The 19,591-nt window shown below is 44.6% G+C and overlaps 1 protein-coding gene across 1 annotated transcript; it reads left to right on the top strand.

The window, feature by feature from the left end:
• The first annotated feature begins 13,068 nt into the window (after positions 1–13,068).
• Positions 13,069–19,589, top strand: TMCO6 (transmembrane and coiled-coil domains 6). Its single transcript, XM_080920312.1, has 12 exons — positions 13,069–13,197; positions 13,322–13,434; positions 15,292–15,407; positions 15,510–15,693; positions 15,889–15,993; positions 16,153–16,238; positions 16,463–16,579; positions 16,786–16,897; positions 16,976–17,162; positions 18,455–18,549; positions 18,899–19,066; positions 19,277–19,589. Exons 1-12 carry the CDS (start codon positions 13,113–13,115, stop codon positions 19,391–19,393), a joined length of 1,485 nt encoding a protein of 494 aa, XP_080776438.1. The 5' UTR covers positions 13,069–13,112; the 3' UTR covers positions 19,394–19,589.
• Positions 19,590–19,591: the final 2 nt, after the last annotated feature.

Genomic DNA, 19,591 nt, shown 5'->3' on the forward strand with positions numbered 1-19,591 from the left:
CACTGCTGTTTCCACCTGTCACTCTTATCCTTACTCGTTTGCTTTTATTCTCTCATTTATTACATCCTGACCAGAGTTTTCCCCTCCCTCTCTCCTCCCAATTCCTCCCCCTCACAACCCCCCACACTTTTTTTTTTTTTTTAAGACAAGATCTTTAAGTTCTGTCTGCCTCTGCCTCCTGGATCCTGGGATTACAGGCAGGTGCCACCTTGCCTGATGAAGGTATTTTATTGCCACAGAAGTGTTAATTGATGAGTAGCTGCATGTCTGCTCTCAATCCCAACAAGGAAACCTCAGAGCATACCGCCTACTGTATATCCTGTTGAGCATTCCCTATATTCCCTGAATCATGCCTCAAATCCAGGCCAGGTCACTGTGTCATCCTTGATGAGTTTCACTAAGCATAGCAGACTATATACATAACTAAGAGCTGAGGCCGTGAGACTTGGGCAAGTTTCTTGACCTTAGATATCTGGGTTCTTATTTTTGAGTGTTTGTGTGTTGTGCACATGTGTACATGTGGAGGACAGAGGTTGACATTCAATGTCTTCTATTGCTCTTGCTCTTATTTGTCTAAAACATGGTCTCTCATTTTAGCTATATTGGTATGATAGCTTGCATATGCTTGGCCCAGGGAGTGGAACTATTAGAAGGTGTGGCATTACTGAAGGAAGTGTGTCCCTGTGGGGATGGGCTTGGAGATACTTCTAGCTGCCTGAGGATGCTCAGTCTGTTCCTGGCTTCTAGATGTAGAACTCTCAGCTCCTCCTGCATTAAGCCTGCCTGGATGCTGTCATGCTCTCACCTTGATGATAATGGACTGAACCTCTGAACCTGTAAGCCAGCCCCGATTAAATATTGTCATTCTAAGACTTGCCTTGGTCACGGTGTCTGTTCACAGTAATAAAACCCCAACGAATAGCTGGAGAAATGGCTCAGCAGTTAAGAGCACTAACTGCTCTTCCAGAGTTCAATTCCCAGCAACCACATTATGACTCACAATCATCTGTAATAGGATCCGATATCCTCTACTGGTATGTCTGAAGAGCTTCAGTGTAGCTCACATACATAAAATAAATACATAAATAATTTATTAAGAAGGTATGTACCACCACACCTGGATCTGGTACTTGCTTTGTCCCAGATGACCTTGACCTTAGAGATCTTCTTACTTAGTGTCCTAAGATTTGTAGCCATTATGCCTCTAAATCTCCATGCCATGATCCAGGTCTGAAACTTGCATTTCCCAGCCTCAAGATCAGGATCACAGGTGAGCCTTCCAATTCTGGATTGTGATTCATTCCAAATATAGTCAAGTTGGCAACCAGGAATAGCCACTACAGGTCTCAGGCAGCTTCAATGTTACATCTTTTTGTTTCAATGTCTGGGATCCACACATTATCTTCTGGGATCCTCCAAAGGGCCGTCTTCACTTTTTCAGCTCTGTCCTCTATAGCACTTTAAACCCAGGTTGATCCACTACACGGTTGCTGTTGTTCTTGGTGAACATTCCCATGCTACTGGCATCTCTAAAACACTGGAGTCTTCTGCTGCAACTAGGCTCACCAATAGTCTCTTATAGGCTCTCTTCATAGTGCCAAGCCTCAACTCCTTTGCATGATCCCTTCAGCCCTGGATTGTCAACTACAACTGAGGCTGTACTTTCGTTGTACTTTCACCAATGGCCTTCCATGGCCTCTCACAGTCCCAAGCCTCAGCTGTTCTTCATGACACCTTCATGCCTTCAAAACCAGTACCACCTGGGTGACTCTTACACATTACCAAGAACAGCTGCAGCATGAGCTATCCTGGAACACAGGATATCTGGCTATCTCTGGAACACAGCTTTTTTGTGCTCTCAGAAAACATTTCTCAGAAGATTTTGCTTCAGTGATGCTGGCCTCTTCTTAATCACCACTAATTTCTTAGCTCCAGCTAACCAGCATCAATTGTCCCAGTAGCCTCCTCTTGAACATAAAGCCAGAGACACATTGCCTGAAGCTGCTGAGTTCTACTGCTTTCAGGAACTAGAACATGCCCCTCCCACCTCCCCGTTCTATTATATTATCACTAGCTTCCTCTTTTCTAACTTCTTTATTACTTAAGCTTGGTTATCCTGGATCTTGCTCTGTAGAATGACCTTAAATTTAGAGATCTGCATGCCTGTCTCCTGGGATTAAAGTGTGTACCACTACACCTGGATTTAAGCTTTTCTTTACCTAGAACTTAATCTGTTCTAGGCTGTCCTTGAACTCAGAGATCTGCTTGTCTTTGCCTCCTGGGATTAAAGGTTTGTACTAAATTGCCTGGAGCTAATTTAGCTTGCTGGGATATGCTCCAAGGTCATTACTTCCTCAATTCAATTTAATATTCTTGAACACATAATTCAGCTTCATCTCATTTCCTAGTGTCCGTTTAATACTCACACCATATATTTTCTATTTTTTCTTCTCAATTTGCTCCTTTCCATCAAAATGCTCTTCATAAGAGTAAACTTTCATAACCATACAACAGAATTTACACCAGGCTGTTTTGAGACTTCCTATTTCAAAGCAATTAATTTAAATCTCTTTACCTTAATCTTAGGCAGACTCTTTGGACAATGGCAAAAGCAGCCATGTTCTTCACCAAAATACTACAAAAACAGTCTCTAGGCCACATACTGAAATTTTCCACGTAAATCACTTGGGCCAAGTTGGCACTTTTCAAATCACTCTCAGTAATAAAGGTCTTCCATATTCGTACTAGGATAGCCCATTAAGCCTGATTTAAAGCCTTCACAGCCTTACAAATTCAAAGTCCCAAAATCCATTCTTCCAAAGAAAAGTGTAGTTAGGCCTATCATAGCAATACCCCAGTCCCCAGTACCAACTTCTGTCTTAGTTAGGGTTTTTGTTGTTGTTGTTGTTTTTAAGATTTATTTACTTTATTCATATGAGCACACTGTAGCTGTCTTCAGACACACCAGAAGAGGGCATCAGATTCTATTACAGATGGTTATGAGCCACCATGTGGTTGCTAGGAATTGAACTTTGGACCTCTGGAAGAGCAGTCAGTGCTTGTAATTGCTGAGCCATCTCTCCAGCCCCTTAAATAAAGTTTTTAAAAAAGATTTACCTATCTATCTATCTATCTATCTATCTATCTATCTATCTATCTATCTATTTAAGCACACTGTAGCTGTCTTCAGACACTCCAGAAGAGGGCATCAGATCTCATAACAGATAGTTGTGAGCCACCATGTGGTTGCTGGGATTTGAACTCAGGACCTCTGAGAGAGCAGTGGGACACACATTCTGTTGGAGAACATAGGACAATGGAAGAAGAAAGACTCTCTCTCTTCACCTGCTTGCCTTGTGGGACTGAACAACTGCTAGATCCTTGAATTTCCATTTACAGCTGCTGCTGACCATTGTTGGGGAGTTGGACTACAGACTGTAAGTCACCAACAAATTCCCTTACTATATAGAGACTACCCATAGGTTCTGTGACTCTAGAGAACCCTGACTAATACATAACTGGTACTGAGAGTGGTTCTAGAGGAGCAGAAATATAAAGATGAATCATTTAAGATTCTGGAGTTGGTTTAATAATTCACCAGCACCTTCAACTACTGAAACCTCTCCAGATGGTCCCTTCTCTGAGAGCCCAGGGAATGTTGAAGGCACAAGGTGGAAACTATATTTCAAACTTAAAGAAGCTAATGCCTTTGATTATCTTGATCCATCAATTGTAGCTGGCAATGAATTAGGTCATTCGGTGTACCAAACTTTCTACAAGTTGGGGGAAAATTGGAAAATGATTTTGCTGGCATATTGCTCTTAACATCTCTGGAAAAATTGATGAAGGAAATGAATGAATGCGCTGTATGGTAAAAAATTAAAAGGCTCCAGATGCAAAAACAATCAAAAAGATTGCTAATTGTGTCCTTGAAGAGAATTGTCTCTCCAGCAGCCATAGAGCTCGAGTTACAGAAAACCAAATGGAAGCCCTCATTATCAGTTGGCTGAATTACAGTGAAAATTCAAGTCCCAGCCTTGGAGGGTGTCAGCAGTTAAAGGAAGGGCATTAATTGGCAAAGAATGGAATCCTATAGCTTGGGATGGGGATGTGTAGGAGGACCTCGTTGAAGTTGAGAATTGTGAGTCTTCAGGTTTACATGCGTTTACCCCACCTCTTGAAAGAATGCCTCTTTAAAAAGAAAGAAAGGAAGGAAGGAAGGAAGGAAAGAAAGTAGGAAGGAAGGAAGGAGGCCTCTTTCACACGAGGAAATTAATTCCTCAGAGTCTGATAAACCAGCAGTGACTTTCGCTGAAAAAAATGCCAGGCAAGACAATATTGATACTTCTCAAGGCCCACAAATAGTTTCTACTAGGCCCATAACCAGACTCAAAGCAAAACAGGCCCCCAGAGGGGAGGTAGAAAGTATAGTTCATGAGGAAATTTGATACACTACTAAGGAGCTTAATGAGTTTGGTAATTCATTCAAGTCTGGGAAATATGTGTGGGAATGGATTTTGAGGGTGTGGGGTAATGGTGGAAAGAACATAAAACTAGATCAGGTTGTGTTTATTGACATGGGCCCTCTGAGTGGAGATTCTAGGTTTAATATGGAACCTCGAACAGTTAAAAAAAAAGTGTCAGAAGTTTGTTTGAATGGGTGGTTGAAGCGTTTATCAAAAGATGGTCTACTGAAAAGGAGTTGGAGATGCCTGATATCCCTTGGCTTAGTGTTGATAAGGGATTTTAAGGCTCTGGGAAATTGCAGTGCTGGAGTGGATACATTGTGTATCTAATCCCCCACAATGGCAAGGCCCAGAAGATATGCCCTTCCAGAATCCTTATAAGATGAAAACTGGTGAGAGGGGAACCAGCACATTGGAAGGGTTTTGTTCTTGCCCTTTTCCTTGTGCCAGACTTTAGGGTTGGAGATGCTGTTGTATAATTAGACGAATTAAATGCAATGGGTTTAGTTGGGCCCCGAGATTACAAGGGCCAGGTGGCAGGCAGCATTGAATCACTAGAGACAAGGTGATTGTAGTTATTATAATGGACAGCGTAGACAAAACAATGTGTATAATGGCATAGCCCATAATGGCCAGCACAGGAGAGATGTATAATGGCGTGACTTATTCAGACCTTTGGTACAGTCATGGTGTTGCCAGTCATGAAATACATAGAAAGCCTACTGCATAGCTGTTTGATCTGTATAAGCAGAAAAATTCTCAAACAAATGAAAGAAAGGCTACATTGGATGGTGGCAAAAGGCAAGTGAATCAATTTCCAGATTTGAGTCCATTTGCAGACCCAGAACCCCTTGAATAAAGAGGTGGCCAGGTTCCCCTGAGAAAAGATCTTGATAAGACACTTAAAAGTTTTACTGTTAGTCTTTCTCCAGTTCTTCCCCAGAGGTACCTATGGCCTTTTACAAAAGTAACTGTGCACTGGGAAAAAGGAAATAATCAGACCTTCCGGGGTCTATTGGATACTGGATCTGATCCCAGGAGATCCCAAGAAACATTGTGGCCCTCCAGTTAAAGTAGGGGCTTATGGAGGACAGGTGATTAATGGAGCTTTGGCAGATGTCCTACTCATAGTAGGTCCAGTAGTTCCCTGAACACAGGCTGTGGTCCTTTCCCCAGTTCCAGAATGTATAATTGGGATAGATATACTTAGAAATTGGCAGAAATTCTCACATTGGTTCCCTGACCTGTGGAGTGAAGGCTATTATGGTTGGGAAGGCTAAAGGGAAGCCTTTAGAGTTGCCTCTGCCAAAGGAAATAGTAAATCAAAACTGTATCATATTCCTGGAGGAATTGTAGAAATTACTGACACTATCAAGGACTTGAAAAATTCGGGGGTGGTAGTTCCCACCATATCTCTCTTTAACTGTCCTGTCTGGCCAGTACAGAAGACAGATGGATCATGGGGAATGACAGTTGACTATTGAAAACTAAATAAAGTAGTAATTCTCATTGCAGCTGCTGTACCAGATGTAGTTTTCTTACTTGAGCAAATTACCACATCTCCTGGTATCTGGTATTTAGCTATTGATCTAGCAAATGCCTTCTTCTCGGTACCTGTCCATAACTACTGTATGTATGGCTCTTGGACAGGCCACATGGGGACAAGTTGCAGTTGCCCCCATACCTGGGACTTTCCAAAACACCCAAGAATGTTGTGAGGCTCTTAGCCAGGTTAAGGTGCTCCTGCTCTGAGACTTTTTCAAAACACCCAGTTTTGAGAAAGTAAACAAAGACAGAATTTACTGATTGACAGCCACAAGGTCTCATAGAATAAGTCCAAATATGCATCATCATCATCAGCCTATACCCCCTCATCCAATGAATTCAAGGGTCACTGTAACCCACCAATGAGATGCTACCACCCCATGTTGTTGCTGAAATCTGCCCTCAGAACTGTATAAAAATTGTGTACTTTGAAACCTCAGGGTTATCTCTGTCCCGCTTGCAGAACAACCCCAGTATACTGGACTTATCAATTAAACCTCTTACCTATTGCACTGGTCTCAGTCTGTCTGTGTCTCTGTGGGGAGTGGACACCCCGATCGTTGGGCCATGCAAGTCCAACAGCACCAGAAGCAATATGCTTTCAGTTGGCAAGGCCAGCAGTATACCTTTACAGTTTTGCCTCAAAGATATATTAACTCTCCTGCCCTGTGTTATAACTTAGTTAGAAGGGATCTTGATCTTTCGACTCCCCCACAAAATATCACATTGGTGCACTATATTGATGACATTATGCTGATTGGACCAAGTGAGCAGGAAGTAGCAACAACTTTGGACTCACTGGTAACACATGTATAACAGAGGATAGGAAAGAAATCCAACCAAAATTCAAGGACCATATACATCAGTGAAATTCTTAGGAGTCCAGTGGTGTGGGGCATGCAGAGATATTTCTTCTAAGGTTAAAGATAAGTTATTGCACCTGGCCCCTCCACCAAGAAAGAAGCACAATGTTTAGTGGGCCTATTTGGATTCTGGAGACAGCACATTCCTCACTTGGGTGTGTTACCCGGGCTCATTTACCAAGTGACTCGGAAAGCTGCTAGCTTTGTGTGGGACCTGGAACAGGAGAAAGCACTCAACAGGTCCAGGCTGTTGTACAGGTTGCTCTACCCCTTGGACCATATGATCCAGCAGACCCAACGGTACTTGAGGTGTTGATGGCAGATAAAGATGCTGTTTGGAGACTCTGGCAGCCCCTGTTAAAGATACCAGATCCCTGGGATACCTGCCAAGGAAAGCTGCTAATGACGTGGAACCAGCTCAAGAGAAAGAAGCTTGCTGCAGTCAACAAAGATGAATAAAGAGTTGAAATTCTGAAGACCGCTTTGACATCAGACATGGAGATTCAGAGTTTGGAGTTTGCCCAGCTGGTTGTCTGTTGCAGTAAATATTAAATGGATGATTTAACCTTTTATCGGCCCCCCACGATCTCACTCCTTAGACACCGCTCTAGTGCAGACCCGAGTGCACAGACTCTGTCACTCCTTCCACAAGCCGAATTCTTCATGTGATTCCTTTCCTAGGCAGTTCACTCTGCCCACCTGTTGTTTCTGTCCCAGGTGGATACAACCACCCTGGCATGTTTCTTTACCACTGCCCAGCACAAACATGACTTGAAAGCCCAGTAGTTTATCAAACGGGTTTATACATATTAAATTTTCAATCCATGAACCCTTTACACAATAAGAGTACATCCAACAGACAAAGATGAAATAAAAAGACCTATAAAAACCCTTAGAAATATTCATAACTACCTATAGCCAATTATGACCACCTGGATCTAGATCCTCCTTCTCCAGCTCCATCTTGATTCCTCCTAGACTCCCCTTCCACCTCCTGTCCCTGCTTCTGCTCCTCGACCTTTTCCCACCTTTCTCCTGTTCAATCATGTATCACCTTAACAAAAATCTACAGTTGTCTGTCTTAATTTGGAGATTACAGTTAATTGATGGGATGAATCTCAGAAGAGACTTTGAACTTTGGACTTTTAACATTGATGATACTGCTATAGACTATGGGGACTTTGGAAGTTGTACTAAATGTACTTTTTATTATGATATGTTTAGGTATGACCCCCATAGACTTATGTGTTTGAACAAGCCTAAGGGGGCCAGGGAGTGGAATGTGGTGGTTTGCATATGCTTGGCTCAGGGAGTGGCACTATTAGAAGATGTGGCCTCTTAGAGGAAGTGTGTCACTCTGGGGGTGAGCTAGGAGACACTCCTCCTAGCTGCCTGGGGATGCTCAGTCTGTTCCTTGCTTTTAGATGTAGAACTCTCAGCTCCTCCTGCACCATGCCTGCCTGGATGCTGCCATGCTCTCACCTTGATGATAATGAACTGAACCTGTAAGCCAGCCCCAATTAAATATTGTCATTTCTAAGACTTGCCTTGGTCATGGTGTCTGTTCACAGCAATAAAACCCTAACTAAGACAACTGGCTAGCCCCGATATCTCCTTCTTTCTGCCTTATTTGAGAGTTGGGGGTAACAGGTGTTCCACTTACCAACTCTAGTGGTAAGGATCCAAACTCAGGTCCTCATAAGCTTGCAAACTAAAGCCAAGATGATGGTAGTACAGGGTATGGGTCTGGTTTTTGCAAGTTACCAGTGTTGTCAGACAGATGGTTACAGAAGGTCCACCTCTGGCCAGTACCGGGGTTTATTTAGCCCTTTTCTTTCTTTTCCCAGCACGAAATTACTGGAACTTGGATGGCAAGTCCCTCCTCTGCCTGGCATGAGGAGGGAAGCCACGTGTTTAGCTCTAATTCCCACCATGAGATTTCTGGGATAAATTCCAGTTTCTTGGGGCCCACTATTTCAATAGTCTGATAACCAAAATACGAGAGACACGCGTCTCTTCTAGAACCTTCATTCCTGTCACACTACTTGCAGCATTTCACCTTAAAGCTAACTTCCTAAAATGTAAAGACACCAAGGAAAATCGTCTTGTCACCAGAATCCTAATTCTCTTGGAGCTGGGCAGGAAGTATGAGAGAAAACCACCAACAGATTATACTGTGACTGAGTGACAGTTTGGAAAGGGTCAGAGAGAGGAAAAACAAGGAAACTTGTGACTTCACAAAGGAATGGGTTTAACTTGAGAGAACTGGAGGAAGAGCAGACTCTAGCTGAGGAAAACTGGAGAGTTCGTGGACCACCCGTAGACTAGGGAGGATAGCTACAGGGAGAAAGCAGGAGGAAAGGATGGAGAATGGGAATGTCTTAGTTGTGGAGAGCATTTTGGTGCCACTGGACAGTTGGCAGCGGAAATTTTTTACATCACCATGGACAATCAGAAGCTAGTCAAGGCAGAAATCCAACTCTGGCCCTTTTCTCAGGAAACTGGCCCAGATTAAGAACATTTACAACTGAAACTCAAGGCAATACACTTCAAAAAGCTCAGGGCAGAACATTTACATTTGTAGCTCAATGCAGGCTCATTGGATGTAGGTGTGGCAGTCTCTTTGTCTTTTGGGACCCCCTTCTTACTCCTGACCATCCCACCTATCCTCTAGAAGGATGTTTACAAGCTCTTTGATCATTAACTTGCTTGTTCCCTGACTCAGAACTGATGTTATATTTCTGCATGTAATTAAAGTGGTTTAAAAGAGTACTGAATAAAAAAGGCTTTGCTTTAGCCTCAGAACTGGCCAAAGTCATGTTACAAATTTGACTGTTTTTTTTTTTTTCAATCTTGTACACTTATATTTCTTTCTTTCTTTTTTTTTTTTTTTTAAAGATTTTTGTTTATTTATTATATATAAGTACACTGTAGCTGTTTTCAGACACACCAGAAGAGGGCATCAGATCTCATTGCAGATGGTTGTGAGCCACCATGTGGTTGCTGGAATTTGAACTCAGGACCTCTGGAAGAGCAGTTGGTGCTCTTAACCACTGAGCCGTCTCTCCAGCCCTTAGATTCCTACTGCTGTGATAAAACATTAGGGCCCAAAAGGAACTTGGGGAGAAAAGAGACTTACTTGGGATTCTGTAAAAAAAAAACCGAGTAGAATGGTTACCCAGACAACGGATCCTCCTTGGCAGAACATTCCCTCCTGCACCTAGGTTGTCCCCCTCCCCATGTAATTCTTCACTAAGGGTATTGTGAGAAATCCTTTAACTGGAAAGTTCCCTTAGTTCCATGCCTTACTTTCCCATGCCTTATTTCCTTCTACTACCTGTATAAAACTAGCATGTGAAAAAAAAAATTTGTCAGCTTGATCAGACCACTTGACTTGCTGGCCTTCTTCGCGCCTCTTGTTCCTCCATTCTCTCCTAGGTGATCCCAGGTTCCTGTTGACTGTCCTGCGGGTCGGGGCAGGGAAGGGATTCCCAACATGGGCCTCCCAGAGGCATCTCCCTTGCCTCCATGCCTCACCGAACCTCCACTGACCATATCCCACTACTCTCTTCATCCTTTTCCTAACATTGGTGCAGAAACCCAGGACATCACCTTTTAACAACATTGGTACCCCGTGGCTTTTAACACTTACAGATAATACCAGTCTATCACTGAGGGAAGTCAAGGCAGGAACTGATGCAGAGGCCATGGAAGACTGCTGCTTATGGCTTGCTCCTCATGGATTGCTCAACGTGCCATTTTATAGCATCTAAGACCACTAGTCCAGGGATAACACCACCACAGTGAGCTGGGCCCTTCCATACTAATCAGCCAAGAAAACGTACCACAGGCTTGTCCACAGGCCAGTCTTGTGTGGGTATTTTCTCAACTGAGGTTCCTTCTTCCAAAAATGACTCTAGCTTGTACCAAGTTGACCTGAAACTAGCTAATACAGAGGGTCAAAGGCTTTCTTTTTAGCCCGAGATTGACTGTTGTTTGGCGTAACCAGGGAATGGCATGAAATCAACTAATTCATAAATATCTCTATTGCTAGGTGTTACAAGAGGTTCTTAGGATGGGTGGGTGTTGGGGTACATTGTGCTAAGAGCATTGGTTATTCTTCCAGAGGACATGGGTTCAATTCCCAGCATCTAAATGGCAGTTGAATATTATTTTTACAAAACAAAACAAAAAAAACCAAACAAAACTAATTACTCTGGGTGGTGGAGCTTGCCTTTAATCCTGGCACTCAGGATGCAGAGACTGGCAGATTTCCGAATTTGAGGCCTGCCTTGTGAATTCCAAGCCAGGGCTACACAGAGAAATTATGTCTCAAAAACCAAAGCCAAACCAACCCAAACAAACAAACAAACAAACAACCTCAACAGCAAAAAACCCTAAACCAAACAATTTCAACCCCCCCAAACCAAAAACAAAATCTGTCTTTAACTCTGGTTCCAGAGATTCTGATAACACATAGTGCCCAGATATACATTCATGCACATATATAATACACTCATGCACATAAAAATAAAGGTTTATTAAATAAAAAGATTTATTTTTAGTTACCCCCCCAACCCCTTTCTAAAAGGGATCCTGATGCAGAATATTGACCACATAGAAAGTTAGTTTGTAGAAATCAGCCATGTTTGAAAGTGATTTCAAGTGGCAAATTAGAGAAAGATTTGACAGAATAGGATATGCCCAACTCTCAGAAGTAGAGAGAGGAAGCTACTTAAGGGGCAGTGATGGGAGGAGGGGAAGGAGAGAGGGAGGAGAAGCAGAAGCAACAGAGGTGGTTTTTACTGGGATAGTTGTACAGAGACAGGTTGCAGAGAGAGAACTAGACACCAGTGAAGACAGAATGATCTGAAGAATGAGAAGCCAGAAGACTACAACAGATTAACAGAGATAGTTTGAGCTCTGAGAAAGCTAGATTGATTCCATGACAGGCTTTAAATTGGTAGTTAAGGAGAGTAGGCCTAAATCTGTTTCCAAGACTTGGGCAATTCGAGGCAAATCCAGACCTCAGAAGCTGCCCTGCCACCTGGCCCAAAGCAAAGACAATGGGTCCACAGCAGTTCCCAGGCTTCCTCAGTAAGTTTCCAGACCTTCCCAGCAAGTTTGAAGGCTCCATACCCTGGTAATGGAATGTCCATAGAGATGGACCCAACAGATTAGAGGTCACATACCCTGGAATTCCCTGATGTGCTTTAAATCAAGACTGTGAACTCACTTGGGTGTCTCTCTATTCTAGTAATGGGAGACCGTGCTGGATTTCTGCAGAATAAAGCACTCTTTGGGTTTACATACTATTTGAGTCTGGGGTATCTATCATTCTTCGGTGAATCATGGACCTTACAGGTCAAACAGAGCAAAAAGTCAGAGCCTGAGAGAGAAACCAGATTGAATCAGTCAGCTTGGTGAGGAGCCAGAACAGCTAAATTAAATTATCCAGCTAGAGATCAGCAACAACTAGGGAGGGTTGATCTTATTCAGCAGCAAATATAAGAGGCTGAAAATATTCTAGGCCTAGATTAGATTGTACTGAGACTAGAAGCTCCCAGACCAGGTCTAGGTTAGTAGACAAAGGCAGTGAGCTTTGAAGATGACAATTAGATCAGGCGGATAAATGTTACTTTTTTGGGATTCTTCTATTATGTAGCCCTGGCTGGCCTAGAACTCATTATGTGAGCTAGGAAATCAAACTCTCAGAAATCCTGCTTTTGCTTCCTGAGTGTTGGAATAACAAGCGTGTGCTACCATGCCCAGCAAAATTTATTTTTATGGTAAGTCTGGTGTGCCTACACGGCATCACATATGTGCAGGAACTGGAGTTACAGGTAGGCAGTTGTGAGCTGAGTGCTGGAAATTGGTCCCAGGCCCCTTCTGGAAGAGTACGATATGCTCTTAAAGCCACCTCTCAATGGAATATTATGCCTCAAGCATTCAGGAAGTGCTCATCAGTGGAGGTGGAGTAATCAGTGAGTTAATCTGTGAATTCTTAGAGTGAGCACGTGGTTGCTGAGCGGACTCCGCCTACCAACTACGAAATTCCGGCTTGACCACGCCCCCACGTCGTCGCCCCGCCCTCACGCACAGCCCCACCCCTCACCCCTGTGCGAGGAGTGACTTTTTCTTCTCTGGCTTTGGGGTTTTGTTCAGCGCCTGCGCAGTGTCAGCCTTCCCGGGGCCGCGCCGTAACCTCCAAGCTCTGGGATTTCCTTTGGCCGGCAAGATGTGGAGTCGGCGGCAGGGCCGCCTCAAGACGCTGGCGTGTGGTGTGGAGGAACTGCGGCGCCGCCGGCGGGAGCGGGAGGCAGGTGTGGATGGACGAGGGAGCCAGGGGAAATGCCAGTGTGGCGGTTGGGAGTAGGAAAAAGAGACCCTTGGCTCTGAGCCGAGTGTGTGCAGCCCTGCTTAACCGAGCCGTTCCTCTGCCCCCAGCCCTGCGGAAGGCACGGAGGGAGCAGCAGTTGGTCAGCAAGAGGCTGCTGAGGGAAGACGCCCCGGAAGAAGCCGGAGGCCAGAGTGCTGATGTGCTCCTTGGGGAAGCCGAGGTGAGGGTCCGGGCAACCCACACCTGGATGCCAGCCACCTGTAACCTCCAGCTATTCGCTGGATCAAGTCGGAAACAACATGGATTACCCAGTACCACTTAGTGCCTCTCATCCTTATATCGGTCCATCATCAATCACATCTTTGCCTATTGTTTTTAAACCTCTTTAAAGATTTCCTGAGTCTATGGTGCTCCTCTTGTATAGGTGTCTCCATCAACTAGATATTACGAGCATCCTTTTAAAAGGGTTTTTCATTTGCCACCCCGGTTCTTTTTTAAAACACAGAAACCAAAATTCTTCTATCGACCTGCTAAACTATGTAACTAACCTCTTGCTGACTTGTCAGAAACCTCAACCCAGCCACTGTCTCATTTTCAGTTCCTGGAACATAAAGTAGCTGCTCTGCTGTCTCAAGGTCTGTGCTTTAACTACATCTAAAGTTTGTTTTGTTTTCTTAGTGTCTCACAAACTGGCAATCCTCCTGCCTCAGCTCAGATACTAGACTTACTAGTGTGCACCATCATATTCAGCCCTCCAAACTAAACTTAACTAGACCCTGACAGGAGGCAGATGTGGTGTGTCTCGCCTCTAATCCCAGCATTTAGGGGGTTGAGGTAGAATGATCCTGAGTTTGAGGCCAATTTGGGTTGCATAGCAAGACCTTAAAAAAAAAATCCAGATACATTTGCACAATATCTGGAATAAATATATTCATTACTTTTTTGTTGCTAGTGCTTGTTTTGTTTGATAGGGTCTCTTGTATCCCAGTCTATACTCAAGCTGTAGTTGAGGGTGACCTTGAACCTTTATGTCTTCCACATACTAAGTATTGGGCTTATAGTTATTCACACCGCACTGCTTTATGGGTTGCTGGGAACCTAGTCCAGGAATTTGACTGGCCTAGGCAAGCCTTTACCAACTGCACTCCATCTCCAGACTTACTGAATGAGTAAATGAACGTGTCTATACATTCAGCAGACATTGCTTATGTGTTAGTGATGCCTGTGTTAATATGTTACTTGGCACAGCAGTTGCTCCTAGGCTGTGACGTTTAGTTATTGTATGGTTCCTTTATGCCAGGACATTGAGCATTGAGGCACACAAAGACTGACAAGATGGAGCTCAGAGTGTTCAAAGACCAATGAAGGAAACAGATTTTTTCCCCCTCATTTTTATCATAGGAGGAAACATGAGGCACAAGAAGAACTCATAGATTTGTTGGAGGGAGCCAGAACTAACTTCCCCGAGGTCATAAAGCGTGACAATCTGAAAGACATAGAGCCTGGAGTGTATCACAGGCAGAGGCAATAGATGTGCAAAAGCGTGTAAACACTAAAGCATGTTATTTGTAGGTGTCGCTGGACTTTATTTTGCATGGGAGGACAGGTGAAAGGAGGGGGGTTTCGCCAGGTGGAGAGGTTTAACATTATCCTAGAAATAGCCTTATAAGAAGGTCAAGTACATACCCTTGTTTTTTTTTTCTGTGCTGAAACAGATTCAGATTCTTTGGAAGTTAGTTGTAGGGCTGGTTGGTACCAGGATCCTTGGCCTAATCTGCCTAAAAGATGGTGCTTAGTAGCCATCTTTGTTTTTTGTTTTCTGGTTTTTTTTTGTTTGTTTGTTTGTTTTTTGTTTTTTTGAGATAAGGTCTCTCTGTAGCTCTAGCTGTCCTGGAACTCACTATGTAGACCAGGCTGGCTTCACACTTGGCTTGTCCCACCATGCCAGGCCATATGGTTACCAATAACAAGTTCTGAGTATGTGTTGATATTGTAGATGTCACAGATGAATTTCGTACACAAGAGACCTCGGATGTGCTTCATGGCAATTACATGTCTTTTCTGTTCTGGGATCCAGGTCCAGCAGTTCCTTCGGTTAGCCCAGCGGGGAACAGATGAAAAGGAGAGGGAGAAGGCTCTGGTTAGCCTTCGTCGCGGCTTGCAGCACCCTGACACACAGCGAACCTTTATCAGGTCAGTGTGGGTGGTGTGGGTGGTTAGCTGGGCCTTCCCAGGGACAAGAGAGTGGAGGGGATAGACCACAGGCTTAGCAGGGTTCTGGTGTCATTCATGTAGGCTGGAGAGCAGCATGCGGACTCTTGTCGGGCTCTTGACCAGCAACCGGGCCCTGTTGCAGCTTGAGGCAGCTCGGTGCCTGCATGAGCTCTCTCATTCTGAGCAGTCTGCAGTGGCTGAGGCCTGCCTGCCAGCTACTTCCTACCTCCTCACCTACCTCTCTGGTCACAGCTCAGACTTCATAGTAAGACCTGTTCCTTTTAACCTTGCTCTGGGCTTAGAGTTTATATTCTTTTGGGGGAAAATGCAAAACAGTGCACATACCCATCATCTCCCCTCTCTTGTGAGCTTTGAGGACAGGGATATGCCATCTTCCTTCTCCCATTCCTGGCTTGGCGTGAGATGAGCCCAGCCCAGTGCTTTTGTTGCCTGCTCTCAGGAGCTGTGTCTGTACACACTGGGGAACCTTATCGTGGAGAGTGAGGCTGTGAGAAAGCAGCTCCTGCCACAGGGCATTGTTCCAGCCTTTGCTGCCTGCATCCAGGTGAGTGCTTCCTTGGTCTCTCCCTAGCAAGCCTCTCCTAGGGTCTCACATGCTCCACTGGCTTAGCAAGGTAGCTCCATCTACCTTTTGTCAAAGGGTTAAAAGTCTGGGTCCTTTTGACCTGTTTTCCAGTCAGATCCCTACCCTGTTCGTTTCTAGTCCCCCCATGTGGCTGTGCTGGAAGCCCTTGGATATGCCTTGTCCCAGCTTCTGCAGGCTAAGGAAGCCCCAGAGAAGATCATTCCGTGAGTAAAATTATTATCTTCAGATGCCCAGCTATGGCTGATGCTCTTGGTAGTATAGTCCATGGATGCATGGTCAGATAGCCCATGGTGCTTGATCAGAACTGATTTCCACATTTTGACTCCCTGGTTAAGGAGAATTTGGGGTTTCGGTACTTTCTTGCTATGTTTGAGAGGAGCTGTTGGTATCTCCATGGTTCTTGCTCACAGTCTGCTTTTACTGGTAGCTCTATTCTGGACTCCAGCCTTCCCCAGCAGATGCTACGATTGATGCAACCAGGCCCGAAGCTGAATCTTGGGGTAGCTATGGAGTTTGCCTGGTGCCTTCACTATATCATTTGCAGGTAACAGGCCAATTGGGAAAATGTCTTTCCTGGGGCTCCCTACATATGACTAAGTCTTCAGACTGAATTTAGTTTCTGGAATTGCTTTGGTGGGTTTTCATTCCTCTGTGGTGCTTTCTTTCGCTTAGGAAACCCACAGACAGGGTTGTTTTGTAGCTTAAAGGCAGGATTGACTTGATAGTGACTGCCTGCTTCCTGTCACCCAGCCAGGTCAACAATGCTGTGCTCCTCACCCACGGGGCTCTGCCCACGTTGGCACTGCTGCTGTTGGACTTGGCTGGGGCTGTGCAGAGAATGGATGATGTGGGACTGGAGCTGGTAAGGGAGAGGGTCTGTGGGCCGTGCTGTATGTCTCTGCTGTGTCTTTCTCCTTCTACTCTCAACCTGTCTTTGCAGCTTGCATGCCCCGTGCTTCGGTGTCTAAGCAACCTGTTAGCAGAAGTGCCAGTGGAGGCCATGGGACAGCAAATGGAGCTCAGAGATGAGCGGCTTGTGGCAGCCTTATTTATCTTTCTCCAGTTCTTCCTTCAGAAACAGCCCGCCTTGCTACCTGAGGGCCTCTGGCTCCTCAACAACCTCACTGGTATCTATTACATTCTGCGTAGGCCTGGTCTTTTATCATCATTAAAATATTTATTAAGGCTAAAGGAAGGGTAGATTTGTTAGAAAATAAAGTACAAATTGGGAGAAAGGCAGAGAATAAGGGGAGAGAACTAAGGGGGAAATTAAAAAACTAAAGGAGGGTCCACACCTTTCCCTACCATGCCAGTGAAGGTCTCTCTTAAAACCATCTTGTAGTGGTGGGTCCTTGGGTCCCTGAAAGAACTCCTTTGAAGGAAGACTCACCTTCTATCTACCCTTGGCTGTTAGGCAATCTCTGCCTCTCTACTTTTCCAATAAATTGCGTGGGTCTCAGTCCCTTCAGGATGGGATGAAAGCAATCCCAGGGATCTCTACCTATTCCTCAGGGTTAACCACCCTACACCTGTTCCTGTCTCTCAACCTTAGCTTGTTCACCAATTACTGCCAAAGATGTTCTGTAAATAAAACTCTATTGAAGTTTCCGTCAGGAAAATCCTCCAGATGAAGTGCATTTGTAGACCCAGTTAGCCAAGGGTTTCCTCTTCTGACCAAGTCATTCCGAAAATTCTGGGGCACTTTGCTGCTCCAGGCTTCAAGTTCCTGCAATTAGGAGACTGAAAATGAAGCAAGAGCTCCCCCATGTGGATACACAATATCTCGCACACCTGAGAGAGCTCATCTGTAGTATATACTCAAATGGGTCCCCTTAACTTCCTAGTATGTGTTTACATGTTGAATACTGGATGCCATGTATATACGTGCTATAAAGACAAAACCTTTTCTTTCATGGCATGTTTAGCTTCTTGGTACACTGACCTCAAAGCTTGAAGCTACTAGAGTCAGGAAGTGGGAACAGTTGGTCTGGAAGAACCGAGGGCAGGGGACTTCAACAAGAAGAATGTACCCATCTCCTCTTGGGTGGAGATGCTGTTCCCGTTGATCCCTATCTGAGATCTAGAAATGGTGGTTCCTCAAAATTGTAGTTAAGGAAGTATCTGATGTTCTTATCCTCTTGGAGGCTACATTTGTGGTCAGGGGCCACATGGAGTGGAGTGTGGTGGTGCAGACTCAAGGAAGATGTAAACGTCTGCTTGACATTTTCCAAGGACATGTTTCTTATCCTTGAAGACCCATATACTTCCCATTTGGATAGCAGCGGTACTTGTTTGAGACTGAGCAGGATATGGACTTTTATATAGAAGCTAGTTCTTCATGGCCTAGGTTGTACTGGGTAAGATTGTGGGGGTAGCAGTTCAGAACCAAAGGTACTTCATATGACATTTTCCTTTTCAGCAAATAGTCCTACTTTTTGTACCTCTTTGCTCTCCCTGGATCTGATCGAGCCCCTCTTGCAGCTGTTGCCACTGTCAAATGTGGTATGCATGTTGGTATGTATTGGCGTAACATCCGAGTTCGTCAAAGCAAATAGGAAGAACAGACCTGGGCTTTCTTAAGTACCCTTAACTGAGAGCTGGTAGGTGGTGTGGTATGGTTTCAGAGCTAGTACAGTAGGTGTATGTCTTTAAGCCTGACTACTGCTTATGGTCCTTGGGCAAATCAACAAACTACTGGAAGCACCAATCTCTTCCTTTAAAAATGGGTAATGTCTCAGTGGTGGTTGTGGGGATGACATGTAGAAGAGCCTGTAGTAGTGCTTAGGTACATAGTCAGCCTTGCTTATCCTATTATAATTCTTGGTTTTCATCTTTTGGGGGGCGTATGTCTTTGTTTCTGCAGGTGCTTACAGTTCTGTGCAATGTCGTAGAGAAGGGTCCAGCTTACTGCCAGCGGTTATGGCCGGGACCCTTGCTCTCCTGCTTGCTTAACACACTGGCTCTCTCTGACACCGAAGTAGTAGGCCAGAGTTTGGAGCTGCTGCAGCTGCTATTCTTGTATCAGCCAGAGGTGGGTCTGGTTTGCAATCTGTTGCTCAGAAGCCACTGATGGTGCCCTTCTCTTTCAGGCCTACCCGTATTTGTTTCTCTAGACAAGGCTAGCCTATGTGGGCTGAAGGTCAGAACCTTCATCTTGTTAGGAATGTATTGTCTAAGAAGTGGGCTGGCCCATGGAGCTCCAGGGATTGGGATTTAAATGTAGGTCCTTCTCTATCCTCAGGCTGCCCAGGCCTTCCTGCAGCAGTCAGGGCTGCAGGCCCTAGAAAAACATCAGGAGGAAACTCAGCTTCGGGATAGGATTTATGCGCTCCAAAAGACAACTGCTATTCATGGATGACCTGGCTGCTTAACGTCACCCCTAACGCCTACGGCATGTTTATCCTAGGACCTCCTATTTTGTTTGAGAAGCTAGTAGCTTTTTGTACACCTGAGTATGGTATTGCACTTGAGATCGTCTTGTTTCATCTTCTTCAGCAAGTTGGGTAATGACATGATACATCACAGCTGGCAGGTGATGTTTTTTTGATGAGAAATA

This window comes from Micromys minutus (genome assembly GCF_963924665.1).
Source record: "Micromys minutus genome assembly, chromosome: 8".
Classification (NCBI taxonomy): Eukaryota; Metazoa; Chordata; class Mammalia; order Rodentia; family Muridae; genus Micromys; species Micromys minutus.